Source organism: Hibiscus syriacus, unplaced genomic scaffold, assembly GCF_006381635.1.
Source record: "Hibiscus syriacus cultivar Baekdansim isolate YM2019G1 unplaced genomic scaffold, ASM638163v2 tig00112758_pilon, whole genome shotgun sequence".
NCBI lineage: Eukaryota > Viridiplantae > Streptophyta > Magnoliopsida > Malvales > Malvaceae > Hibiscus > Hibiscus syriacus.
Window position 1 is genome coordinate 42,077 of NW_024063396.1, and position 13,461 is coordinate 55,537.

Here is a 13,461-nt window from a genome sequence, read left to right on the forward strand (position 1 = left end):
AGTGAAACAAACATAATAGTTTAGGTATTAAACATGTAGTTTACCATTGAATTTATGTATAAAAGAAATGGGTAAACTATCTAACTAGTCACTAAACTATAGGTTGATTCTATTTTGACAAAATTTCCAAAGTTCTTATTCCTCTGCGGTGTTCTTCGGGGAGAGTATGAAAGAATTTTTCAAGAGGGAATCTAAAGAAAAGATCTTTGATTGCTGGATCTTTGGGTTAGATTTGCAGTTATTGATGCAGGATGATGGGATGATATGTTTAAGGATTACATTGATAAGATTTTGAAATATTAAGAGTTAAATTTATTGAATTATTCTAAATTATTATTAAATTGACAGAATGTACAGATAAAACTATTAATTATACTAGGCCATGTCCTCATCACTATTAATTCAATTGATAAAATTGATAGTTGAGATATTAAAAATGTAATTTACCCTAAACATAGACAATTAACAGAAAAAATTCAGATTTTAATATAAACACTTGCTCATCCCATCTATAACCTGGATCCGCTAGTGGTTAAGGTCGACAAGAGTGAAGAGCCTCCTGGTTCACCAAACTGCTTGGGTATTGCGTGTGGGGTGAAATTGGGAAATTCAAAGCAAATAAAGGAGTGGGTATCAAATCAAATTTAATGGAGAGGGTGTTAGGGCTTTATCAAAAGGGGATCGGAAGGAATAATCAAAGGTGGGGATGGGTGGGCTCGTCAATTATTGTAAACCTCCTCCTCTTTCGTAACGTTTTGGTTAAGATATGAGCATCTAAACTCACCAACTAATCCCCATATGTTATAACCCCTTGTGATGGTGTTATTAGTGAGAGGTCTCTATCTAGCAAATATTTTGTCACAATGCATCTTATTTTGTGATTAATTTTTGGTTAACGGAAGCTTAATGATACTCGCACCAAATTGTTCACGATTTCCCCTTTTTGGTGCATGGTTAACTACAACTATCAAACCCATAGATGATGGGTCGAGAGAAGAGCGAGTAGAGACGGTTGTTCCTCCTAAACATTTTAAAATATTATCCTTTAAAATTTTATAAATTCGTCATCTAACATAAAATTACGCATTTCACTTACTCGGTTATCACACCAAATGTTCATGATCTCCCTTTTTGTTACTAGTTTTAACCCTAAATTTTAATTTAGGTTTTATTTAAAAAAAAAGGAGAATTTTTTTTAAAAGGTTTCACGGTATTGTGGAAATAATAATAATATATAACATAAATTTGATGCTAAAGTGCAGATAAATACAAAGAACAATTCTTCAAGCTGTTATATCAATGATACTCCAAGCTTCATTCCTATACATTTAATTAAATCGAGTCTTAAAATTAATTGCCCGATAGTCTCCATCTAATTTAAATTAAGTTTATTAATCTTTTTTATAGAAATTCTATCAACCATAAGTTCATCTTTACACTTCTCGCCAACTGCCAAGTAACCGAAATAAATAAACTAGACATATTTTCTCCCTTTTCTTAATGTAGATGTACATACGTATAAGCTTGATAATACAAAGAATGTAGAATCTCATAGCAAGTGGGGGAAATATTCTAAAAAGGATATATATATATATGTCCGTCCTAAAATCTGAATTTTTTTTATATTAGTTATTCATTTTACTGAATGTATTCACTCTGAAATTTTATTTGTATTTGTCTAATACAATTTTTTTGTTATTAATATATATATGTCCACCTTAAAAATATTTTTGGATACGCCTTTATTAATATATATATATATATATATATTCTCTTTAGTTGAATATTAGAAAATATATGTTTTGTATGTGTACACTCGTCTATTCGATTTATATCTATGTTCATATTGACACAAGTCTTTGACACGTGTTCCACTTATATATTTTAAACCTATAAATAACAGCCTCTCCAGCTCGTTTTAATACACAACAATCAAATTGACTCCTTTTCTTTTATTCTTCTACCTTGCTTTCAACTTTTTGATATATTTTAATTCATAAAATTATAGATTAAATTTCAAAATAATCTTTATACTTTTAAATGTTCTAATTAAATTGTTAAGATATAAATATTATATCAATTAAATTTTTTATTCCTTTATATCGATCTAAATATAAAATGTAAGATAAATTTTAAAGTAAATTATATTTAAAATACATAAATCAAAATTTAAACACGCAAAAAAATAAATTTATGTGAAAAATGAACGAAAAGAATGATCAAACGGTCGGAAAAAACTTAATATAAAAATAAGTGTCTAAAGTATACCTCGAAATATGATTAAGTGTCTAAAGAATTTTTCGCTAAAAATAGATGCCTAACGTTTTATTCGTTATACTTTTATGTGCTTACCATTTATTTTGTAATAATAAAAAATATCAAACTCCTTTCTCTCTCGTCGTCCCTTTCCCTCCTGTCGTCCCACCTCCAACGGCGAACGATCATCGTTAATTGTTTTTTTTTTCGGAGCACGACGAAGAATACAACAAAATCGCCGAAAAATATAAACGAAAATAACTAAAAATTAGGAAATACTTCGCGACGTTTTTCACGACGATCGACACGGATTTACGGTGGTGGGAGATTAGGTTTTGGACGTGACGGCGAGACGGTTTTGATGATGTCAATAGTGAGGGCCATTGACCGACCGTGGCTGATCGACGACGAAAAATGTAAAATTTGGGGGGGGTTTAATTTTTAAATTATGATATTAATTTTTTAAATAAAATATTTTTTGAAATTTTATATGTATGATACTAGTCAAATAACAATAAATTTAACAACTATTACAATCCATACATCTAAAAATGTAACGTTGAAAACGTTAGACACCTATTTTTAATAAAAAATTATTTAGGTACAAAATCTCATTTTTGTACTAGGCAAAAAAAAAGTCAGAAAGGAAGAGAAAACCGTAAATGTTATTATAAACAAAACAAAAAGGGTAAACAACACATTTAGTACATAAATTATTAATTTTAGCATGTTTTAGTACTAAATTTTAATTTTTTTCAAAATCACACCTAAAATTTAGTTTTGGTTTCATTTTAGTATCTCGTCATTAAAAACTTAACGCGTTTAATACATGAAGTTTTTTCCCGTTTCAGTACTTAAACTTTTAATTTTTTTTCAAAATTTAACGTTAAATTTTAAACAGTATACTAAAATGAATCATAGACGCACAACTTACCAAAATAACAAAGCTGCAAGATAAAAAAAAAAAAATCAATAACAACAACCAACACTAAGATGGTTATGCCGCCCGCCAACTAAACATAGGGAAAAAAAGGAAGCGGCAATATCGAATTTGTACTGTACAAAACATCCAATGTAATACATCAATGATCATCATGTGTATTATTATGGTATTTGAAAATTTTCATTGCTTGATTTAATACTTATCGATAATGTTAATTCTTATATCAAAATAATACATGAAATAATTATTCATGAATGAAACTTACAAACAATTTAAACCGAAGTACAATAATAATAATAATATACGAAATGATAATTTCTGTATTATATTGAATGTTTAGGAAAATATATAAATACTAAATTATATATTTTATCAAAAAAATATTTCAAAATTTTCAAAGTACATTTAATAAATTAGATATCATATAAAAATATAGTTACATAATGTTAAATTAACCCTTTTAAATATGTTTAATATTAAAATCTAAATTATCATTTAATACTAAAATTATATATAATTAAAAATATATTACCCCTTTGCTATATGTTTAATGGATTAAGCTCAATAATGATGCTAGTGTTGTAAATGAGACGAGACATATCGTGACCTACTCGAGAACGATTCAATCAAAACTCGATTCAAATGGATTTGACTCGAGTTCTTAACGAGCAGAAACGGACTACTTAATACTCGACTTGAAAAGCTCGCTAGCAACTCGAAAATATAATATATTAAGATTTTGTTTTTTAAAAAATAAATTATTAGTCATATTAACATTTATGTGTTGATTTTTTTTAAAATGCAATATAAAATTTTCATGCATTTAAGGTTCATGTTCGAGTTTGAGTTTCAATCGAGTTAATTTTTTTTTGACTTTTCTCGAGCTTCAATTCATGGTTTCGAGTACAAGTCGAGTTTGAAAATTTTAGGCTTGTGAGTTTTCGAACCAAGTCAAACTCTTTTTTTTAGTTTCTTGAGTCGAGTCGAGCTTGACTCCACTCGTTTACAACCCTAATTGAAAAATAGAGACTCGTTTACACATGAACATACATATATAATTTTTATTTTTATTAGATAAAATAAAGACCTAATAGAAAATTATAAAATAGAAATATCATTATCACTAAATATATAAAATATCAATTATACTATTATTCTCGGATAGGTTCAGGTTAGGTACTTTTCACCTTAAACTTGAACTCTAATCAAATTTGAATTTTCAAAAAAATCTTGATTTCATAAAATTAAGCAAGGATAAAACCCGTCGAATTCGGTCTAAATTAGTTGGGGTAAAATGATGTGAATCAGAAATGCAACCAAAAAATATAATGAGATACTGCCAAATGTAATTAACCCAAAATATTAGCAAAGTTAAGAGACAGCCAAAATTTAGGGAAATATGTTTTTAGAAAAGATTATATTATTCCAACGTCAATCTCACCTTTCTTATTATTTTGGCCATTTTGAAAAATAAATTAAAAAAGAGAGATAAACAGCGTTAAGTGTCAACGTTAGCACCGACGAAGCAGCTTACATATATTAATAGTGATAAATAAACAGAAACATTCTCAAACACATGACCAAAAGGAGCACAGACACGGAGGGAAGAATCAAAGAGAGTTCTGTTGTTCATCAAACCTGACCAAAAGCGTGAGTAATTTACCACTCATTCCCCCTTTCCCATTTCATAACTTCTGATCCCTTCTTCTTCTTTGATTAATTCACGTTAAAAATGTCCTTTTTTATTTCAAATCTGTCTTTGAATGTTTTTTTTTTTTGTTTCATTGTTTGATCTGACCTTAGATTTAACTTATTTTCCTGCATTTAGAAAATGGGTGTTTATGTTTTAGTTTTCTTTAGGGATATGGACGTTGTTTTTCGCTTTACAATATTCACACAAATCCAGAAGGCACTTTTTTCTTTTTTAAGTGATTTCGAGGCATATTGCCGTGATGTGAAAAAAAATGAAAATTTAAGGCCAGTTTAGTTGAGTTGAAGTATTGGATTGTTTATGTATAGCATTTTAGGTTCTCTTTTGCTTTTGCTTTACCAGGAACCAAATGGAGGATCAATAACCATTGCTGGTACAATCATCATTTTTCTTGTCCTTTTTGGTGTGTTGAATGAGATTCCTAAGCCTCGAAAGTACATATCTGTGTTTTTATGTAGATATCATACCGTTTCTCATTCGTGACATTTATGATTACATGTTAAAATCTTGGTGTAGATAGAATTGATTTTGGAATCAATCTGGGATTTGTCAATTTCCTTTGATTCTAAATTCAAATGATAGGAATATTCTTTTGTTCTATCAAAACAAAGTTCTCCGTTCTTTTGACCTATGATTGTTGCTTTATGCTCTCTTGTGCGTATAACTGAGTTGACTTATTGGACTTTTATGATAGTTAGGGACAAAGCAAGACCTCTAATAGATGCAAATGATTCCTTTTTTCCTTTAATTTTTACAAGCAAGGCGTAGCCTGTGAAGGGTCGCTGCACGAATAAGATCAATTGATTTTTTCCCTAAAGAAATCAAAGATGTCTTTCCAGGCCGGTGAAGCCGATTTCTTTTTATGAAAAATGTATTTTCATGTTAATTGTCAAGGTTTTTTTGGCTTAGTTTGAATGTCTTTGGTATTTGCAGGTTCTTATTCTCTTTCACCTTGAAAGAACTATTCATCTTTCACAAAATCTGTTCTTTGATTCCCTTTTAGTGATTAGTTTCATTCCAGATGGTAATTGAGCTTAGTTTACGGGAGAGGAAAAGCCATGGTCTTCTACTCTTGTATGGAGCTATCTTACATGGATATTTCATTTTCTCTATAACAGTGTCCAATGCATATCAAACATGGGTATCGGAGTATAATCCTTCAAGTATATAGAAAGATATCCTATAAATGAGCATATGATCTTAGACACATACCCTTATCTAACATTAACTAATACCGTGGATAATGTAGGTATGGAGCAGGGTAGCATACCTAAAAATTGATTAATAAGCCTATATAAAGAACAGTCCTGTCAAAGTGCAGGGCTTTGTTAGTTCTGAGGAAGAGAGATACTGTCATGAAGTCTTTCTCTAATTGCAAAGTGTTGACTTTTCCCTTGATATCATATCTGATATTCTCTTTATGTGCCATTTGAATTGCAATCGAAGAAATTACGTTTTAACTACTATATTTGGGTTCCATAGAATCTATACTATTCCTCCCGTTCTATTCTTCATTGAGATGATTGAGATAAAACTTTGTAATATGCCATTGCATCTAAAGATGATTGATTGATTGCTCTGAAACAGCATGATTTCCATCAATCTAATGGTGATTAAACTTGTTTATGGTTTTCTGTAAATAAGCATCAATATGAGGTTTCTGATGGCATTTTGGATGTTGCAATTGAAATGTGCAGCTCAATGGGGGTAGAAGTTACTGATATCTGCATGGACAAGCAATCAGATTCTATAATAGTTCAGTCAAATGGTGTTTCGCTTGATTCGAATGATGAAACATTTCAGAGTCAGCACGATGCCATGCAGTCATATGTGAACAGGGATCCTGATCTCCAAGGTACAGAAGAAGGCTCTGAAGCAAAAGAATATGAGGTAAAGGAATGCACAACTGAAAAATCAGTGGTGAAATCTGAACTAAGTCATATTGAGAACACTAAGGAAGAGCAAAGCGTGTTAAGCTCCAATCTTGACACTGCAAACCAAAGTATAACAAATCAAGAGTATCCAAGCATGTATCAAAACATGCTGCGGCTAATATTCGAACAAAGCACACTGTTCCGCATCCATTTGCCCTTGCAACTGAAAAGCGTGCTTCATCTGGAACTCGTCTGGCATCAGCTGAAGCTTGCACTGGGACTGGTTTGAACAAATATTCTAACACAATCGGTGCACTTCATCCAGACACTAAAAAACAGAATCAGGTAACCTTCCTCTTAAATATATATCTTTCTTTGAAGTCCCCGGTTCATGCGAGTGCAAACTTAAGGAACAGGCTTAGGTCAAGTTATATATGTTAGAATCTGTATAAATTGATGAAAACTATTTTGATTGGTAATATCTGCAAAATTTTCTTTCTCTGGGATCTTTAATTTATTTTGACATCAGTTTTTGGTACATGCTCACAATGAAAACCTGAAGGAATAGCATTGTGCCACAATTTATAGCCTGCACTTTTTTTTAAGTAAAAATTCAGAAATGGAGATGTTGACAACAGGGAATAATATACTCAGAAGTGAATCATAGACTGATCAACTACAAGCTTAGAAATTTCTTTTTTTTCTCCCTCATAGTTGCTCATTAAGTGTTTATATGTTTGTCAGCAGCCACAATCGGTCTTGAGGAAACCTCTGCAACCTAATAACAAGAAGCATCCTGATGACGATGAATCTTATTCTGTTAATTCCATGTATCCTCTTTCTACTTGTATTTTAAGCTCACTTATATTTTTTCTACACTTGTTTGTTGTTATCTTTGACATGCTTTCTTTTGTTCAAATTCATACGTTCTTATATGTTGGGTATTTTCTGTTTGAAAATTCGGTATCGCGAATGGTTGATATTATCTTCCAAAATGTCCACACGTTCTGCTGTTGTAATTGAGAAAAAATTACTCAAATAAAAAAAAATTGTCGTCAAATTATGAACACTAAACATGGTTAAATGGAAATGTTTATTGTTAAAAATTTGTAAAAAAATGCATTAGATTGGATGGCACTACAAGCCCATGGCAAAGCATGAATTCATCTCTGTCCAGAAATCACAGATGTTATCCCTTGACTATAAAAAGCACTTTGGAGTCTTCCCAGACTGATAAGCTGAAGTCAACTGTTGCATCAGCTCCTACATTTCGATGTTCTGAGCGTGCAGAGAAGAGGAAGGAGGTATTGCCGTGATTTTGACATGATATATGCATTTACCTTCATATTAGCATTTGCAAAATCCTTGTCTCACTTTATTTTTTCTTGTAGTTCTATTCAAAACTGGAGGAGAAACACCAAGCTCTGGAGGCTAAAAAAACCCAAAGTGAAGCCCGGACAAAGGTTCAACAGCTCACCATGCTGCCTACATCTCTCTATCTCTGTCTCATGTCTACCAGTTCTAGTTTTCTGTCCGAGGCAGATGATTAAGTTTCAAAATAACCCAACAATGGTAATTCTATTATTTCCCCTTTGCGTCTTACTTGATAATTTTTTTTGAAAATTTTCAAGGAAGAGAGTGAGGCAGCCATCAAGCAATTCAGGAAGAGTTTGGCATTCAAGGCAAGTCCAATGCCAAGCTTCTACCATGAGGGACCACCACCAAAAGTTGAGCTAAAAAAGGTATAGTGCTGAATTTCATTAATCTTTATCCATAATTAGCCTGGCCAAACAGTTAATTCACTATTTAATTAGCTATCAGCAACAATAAGTGTATGATTCATTGTCAATGAAATATATACTCCACATTTTTTTGCTTAAATCTGTTTTGTGTGCATGCCAGATGCCACCAACTCGTGCAAAGTCTCCGAAGCTAGGTCGGAGGAAAAGTTGTCGCGGTCCAGTCAATTCAAGTCAGGGCGAGAAGGTAAAAGGTGCTTATCACAAAAATCGTCACAGTTTGGGTAGTCAGGGAGAAGACATTATTGTCGCCGCTTTTGGTTCAGCAAACGAAAAGAATCCAAACAACGTCCAGAATGGCAACGCTCCTTTGAAATTCAAAGATGAATCCTTGAAAGCACAAGAGATGAGTGAGTCAATTCCACCAAAGGCAAATGGCCACACTGACTCGGACATTGATTTCCTATCTTGAGTTTCTGGTGAGTTTTCTAATTTAAGGGGAATGTCTCTTTCCTTGTTTTCTTGTGATTGCTCTAAAGAATGTTTATTTTGTTATCTTAAAGCTGCAAAGACTTGTTGCTTTTTTCGGTATTGTTATTAAGTGTAAATTTATGTAAGTTATGTCATCTATAGATGTCCCTGATTTGCTGTAATCTTTCACAGTCAAGAGAATCCAATTCACTTATTTGAACAATTCAATAAAATTTGATCATATGTTTCAATCTCTTTGTTTAGAGGGCTCACCGCTCATGGTCAATGGAGAGGAGGCAAAGACCGCTACCTCTATATTTCTTCATTCTTGCCATCCTTTAGCTTGCTGTTATCTTTCACTAACACTGATAATCTTGATACATATTTTTCTTGGTGTTTATTTCCCAAAACAGACATTGGTTGCTTGGGTTACTGGTTGAATAGATGCTATGTGAAATTGTAAAAGGGCAAAGCCAGTAATCAGGGACATACACATGATCTTTTGTTAGAGGATACGGACTTATAAAATTTTAGGGACAAAAATCGATTATCAATAAAAAAAATACAAAGAAAATACAAATATCTAGGGAGGCGACTGCCCCTGGCTTCCACTCGGTCCATCCTTGGCGGTAACCGTTATCAGAACTTATGAACCAAGTGAAGACTGTGTACTCAACTTGCAAGTTATTCTTCCTCTTCGCCTTCTTTGCGAAGATTTATGGTTGTTGCTGCCGGTAAGAGATGAAAAATGAAGGGAAAGGTAGAGGGGGCATTAAAGGGGGCGCTTTGTTAGGGTGGAAGCTGTGCCTTTTATGGAATGGAAATATACATTTTTTAGCTTAGTTATGGTAAGCTTCATCATGGAAAGGTCATAAAGTAAAAGAGAAGAATGCCCATGAAGCTTAAAGGGTTTTGTATGTTTCTTTTTAGCGATTCAGCAGCAAAGAGATTAGAGAAGGTTCCAGTCGTGGACAATTTACAACCCAATGCGCTACATTATTTCTCGTTCGGTGGACATAGCTAAATTGGACAGAAATGATAGAACTAGTTCAAGACTATGCCTCACTGAGTAGGCCTAACTGAGAAGGATCCGGTCGTGGTCTCTTCAATTTGCTCACAATCCTACCAGCGTCGGCCTCTATGATTAGGGATGGGCATGGAACTGACCAACATTGGGTTTGGGATCTGATTTTGCAGAAGTTGTTGCAATTAAAATAAGGGTAAAGTAAAGTAATGGTCACTGAACTTTTCTAAAACTTTCATTTAGGTCTCCCAACTTTTAAAACTTGCAATACAGTCATTTAACATTTAGTCCGTTTGTAATATGGTCTCTGACGTTACACTGTCGTTAGTACGTTTGCAATATGATCATTGAACTTTTTAGACGCTTGCATTTAGGTCCCCCAACTTTTAAAACTTGCAACATAATCCTCAATTTCATTCTAAACCCTATATTCCTTTTCGACCTTGAATTTTCTTTTTCGCTTCTATCTTCTCATTTCCAGAGTAATTTTTCAGTCGGGGATGCATTGGAAATTCTAATATAACTTTGAATTATGTGGAGGTGTTGACTTGAATAAGGGTTCATTGAGAGAAGACCAGACCAAGGAACTATTGGGACTATCAACGATTTAAGGTGTAATGTTAGATACAAGTCTGTTGAAAACATTTTGATATTTCGATATAACAAATTAAGTTAAATGAATTTTAAGATTTTCCAAAAAGGTTTTCTAAGTATATTCGATAAATTATTTGAATATCAAAATATTACTCTAAATCTTTCAAATGTCATTTTTAATCCTTACTCAAGTGTAAAATTAAGTTTTAATCTTAAAATAATTTCAAAACGATTTTACAAAATATTTCGAACCATCTCAAAGCCAAAAATTCCATATTGCTCATAGGGAACCGATCCCCCCCAATGGGGTACCGATTCCCCCTGAATGGTTTGGCTCAGAGAATTCCAGTATGCTCGGAGGGAACCGATTCCCCCCCAGGGGGTACCGATTCCCCCCGTGTAACGGTCGAAATATTTGAATTTTACACTTAGGGAATTGATTCCCCTTAAGGGGTACCGATTCCCCCCACGCTCCAAACTGTTTTATTAATTGATTTCACACTAAAACAACTATATTATCTTCATTAATGATCCCCAACGTTCAGAAGTGATTCAAGGGTATTTAAGCAAGCTTAGAAGCCATTGATCAACAACAAGAAACATCAAGCAACTAGAATCAAGAGAGAATCAAAGAGAAAGCATCAAACCTCAAATCTGAGAATTTCAAGCTTATTTTTCATTCAATATTCATTTTGCTTTCAAGAACACTTATTGTGCTCAATTGTATTCATTCTTGAGTGTTCTTTTCTTTGTTCTAGAATTGTGCAAACAATCTACCTTGTGAGGATTTCCTTGTAAGTTTGTAAATTTGTATTGTTCTCTTTGGGAGAGAGTGTTCTCAAGAATTTGGGGTATAATTCTTGAGGGTTTGTAAGGTTACTCTTTGTCCTCAAAAGAAAGACAAATTAGTGAATTTGTGGAAAATCCTTAGTGTGGATAGCTAAGGTAGTGGACGTAGACTTTGGTTGAGAAAGTCGAACCACTTTAAATCGCTGTGCAATTTCTTTCAATTTTCTGCAAAAGCTTCCACCAAAATTTTTATTGCCAATTCACCCCCTCTTGGCCAATTCCGTCAATCGATTAACTCAACAATTGGTATCAGAGCCTAACTCATTTGAAGGTTTAATCGCCTCTTGAGTCGATTCGGGAAGAGTTACATCGATAATCAAAGTCATCAATGGCCTCTACTTCAAACTTCGACTCCGGTCTCGATTCGATGCCCGTCAACGAGTCTCCTTTCTTCAATGGGGCTAATTATGCCTATAGAAAAAATAAGATGTACTTCATTCAAGCAAGTGATATGGGAGCATGGAATATCGTAGAAGAATGATACTTCAAGCCTCTCACTCATCCAAGATTATGGAGTGAAGGAGAGACAAAAATGTTACAGCTCAACTCCAAAGCCATCCATATCATATTTTGTGCTCTTGGACCAGATAAATACGGAAGAGTATCATCTTGTACAACCCCAAAGAAATATGGGACAAACTTCAAGTCATTCATGAAGGTACGATGAGGTAAAGAAATCTAAAATAGTATTCTAACGCATAGCTATGAAAATTTCAGGATGAAACCAAATAAAGATATCAAAGCTATGACGGATAGATTCTCAATGATTGTCAATGGTCTCAAATCATATGGAGAGATCATTTCAAATGAAAAGCTTGTGAGGAAGTTAGTCTACTCCCTCCCAAAATCGTGGCAATCAAAGAAGACAGCAATCATCGAGTTTAAGGATCTAACATCCTTAACTCTTGCAGAGCTAATCGGTTCACTCCTCACTCATGAAATGATGCTTGAAGATGAGGTGGACCTTGATAAGATTGAAGAGACACCAAAGGAGAAGGAGAAGAATAAAAACATTGGAGTTGCTCTCAAAAAATGAGAGTGATTCGGATGAAGATGACGATGAAGAGGAAATGGCATTGTTTGCCAAACGGTTCAGAAAAATGATGAGACCTTACTGAGGAAGAAAATTCAAACGAAATGAAGGCCTAAAAAATGAACTAAAAGAGAATGACCCGATCATTTGCTATGAATGCAAAAAGCCGGGCATGTCAAATATGATTGCCCACAACTGAAGAGAAAGGGTCAATCAAAAATTAAGCACAAGACTCATATGGCTACATGGAGCGATGAAGAAGGTTTGATGAAGAGGAACAAGAAGTAGCAAACTTGTGCTTGATGGCATTCGGGAAGATTCTAAGGAAACCTCTAACTCATATGATTTTGATGATTTATCCTATGATGAGTTATTAGAGGAATATAATGGGTTGCCTACGGATTATGAGAAATTGTTTTTAAAATATAAAAATGATGTTTCAAAATTAAAAAATGAAAATAAACTCATATCCAAAACCAACAACGATCTTGAAAGTAAAATCAAAGATTTGCAAATCAAACTAGAAGAGTTTGAATAGAAAATTTTGGATTTGCAAAATTTACTTTCAAAGGTCAATGATGATCATCAAAAGAAAATTGATGATCTTAAAACTTCTTTTGATAAAGTTGGAACAAAATATTTTGAAAATGGAGAAAATTCAAAATCTAACTTTGTTAGAAAAAGTTTTAAAAACTACAATCATAGAGGTCCCCAAAGAACCTCTAATGGAAAAATCGTTAGAAGTATATGGGTTCCTAAAGAGCTCATTACTACTAAAGATAAGGATATCCTACACAAATGGATACTTAAGGGGACTAGGATTTTGGAAACTAATGAATATGGATCCAAAAGAATTTGGGTACCAAAAATTAGAAATTAATCTATGTTTGTAGGAAAAGGAGCATTGCTACAAGGCACGGAAACAAATCCAAATTCATGGTACCTTGATAGTGGATGCTCAAGACAC

General features: G+C 33.1%; 1 protein-coding gene across 1 annotated transcript; it reads left to right on the forward strand.

The window, feature by feature from the left end:
- Nucleotides 1-4,789: 4,789 nt before the first annotated feature.
- LOC120183319 (protein WVD2-like 3) lies at nucleotides 4,790-9,176 on the forward strand. The gene is given in 8 exon segments (XM_039188043.1): nucleotides 4,790-4,853; nucleotides 6,608-6,897; nucleotides 6,900-7,129; nucleotides 7,529-7,614; nucleotides 7,995-8,088; nucleotides 8,176-8,247; nucleotides 8,416-8,526; nucleotides 8,687-9,176. Coding segments are annotated over 7 exon segments (1,188 nt in total). The 5' UTR covers nucleotides 4,790-4,853; nucleotides 6,608-6,611; the 3' UTR covers nucleotides 8,996-9,176.
- The last annotated feature ends 4,285 nt before the right edge of the window (nucleotides 9,177-13,461 follow it).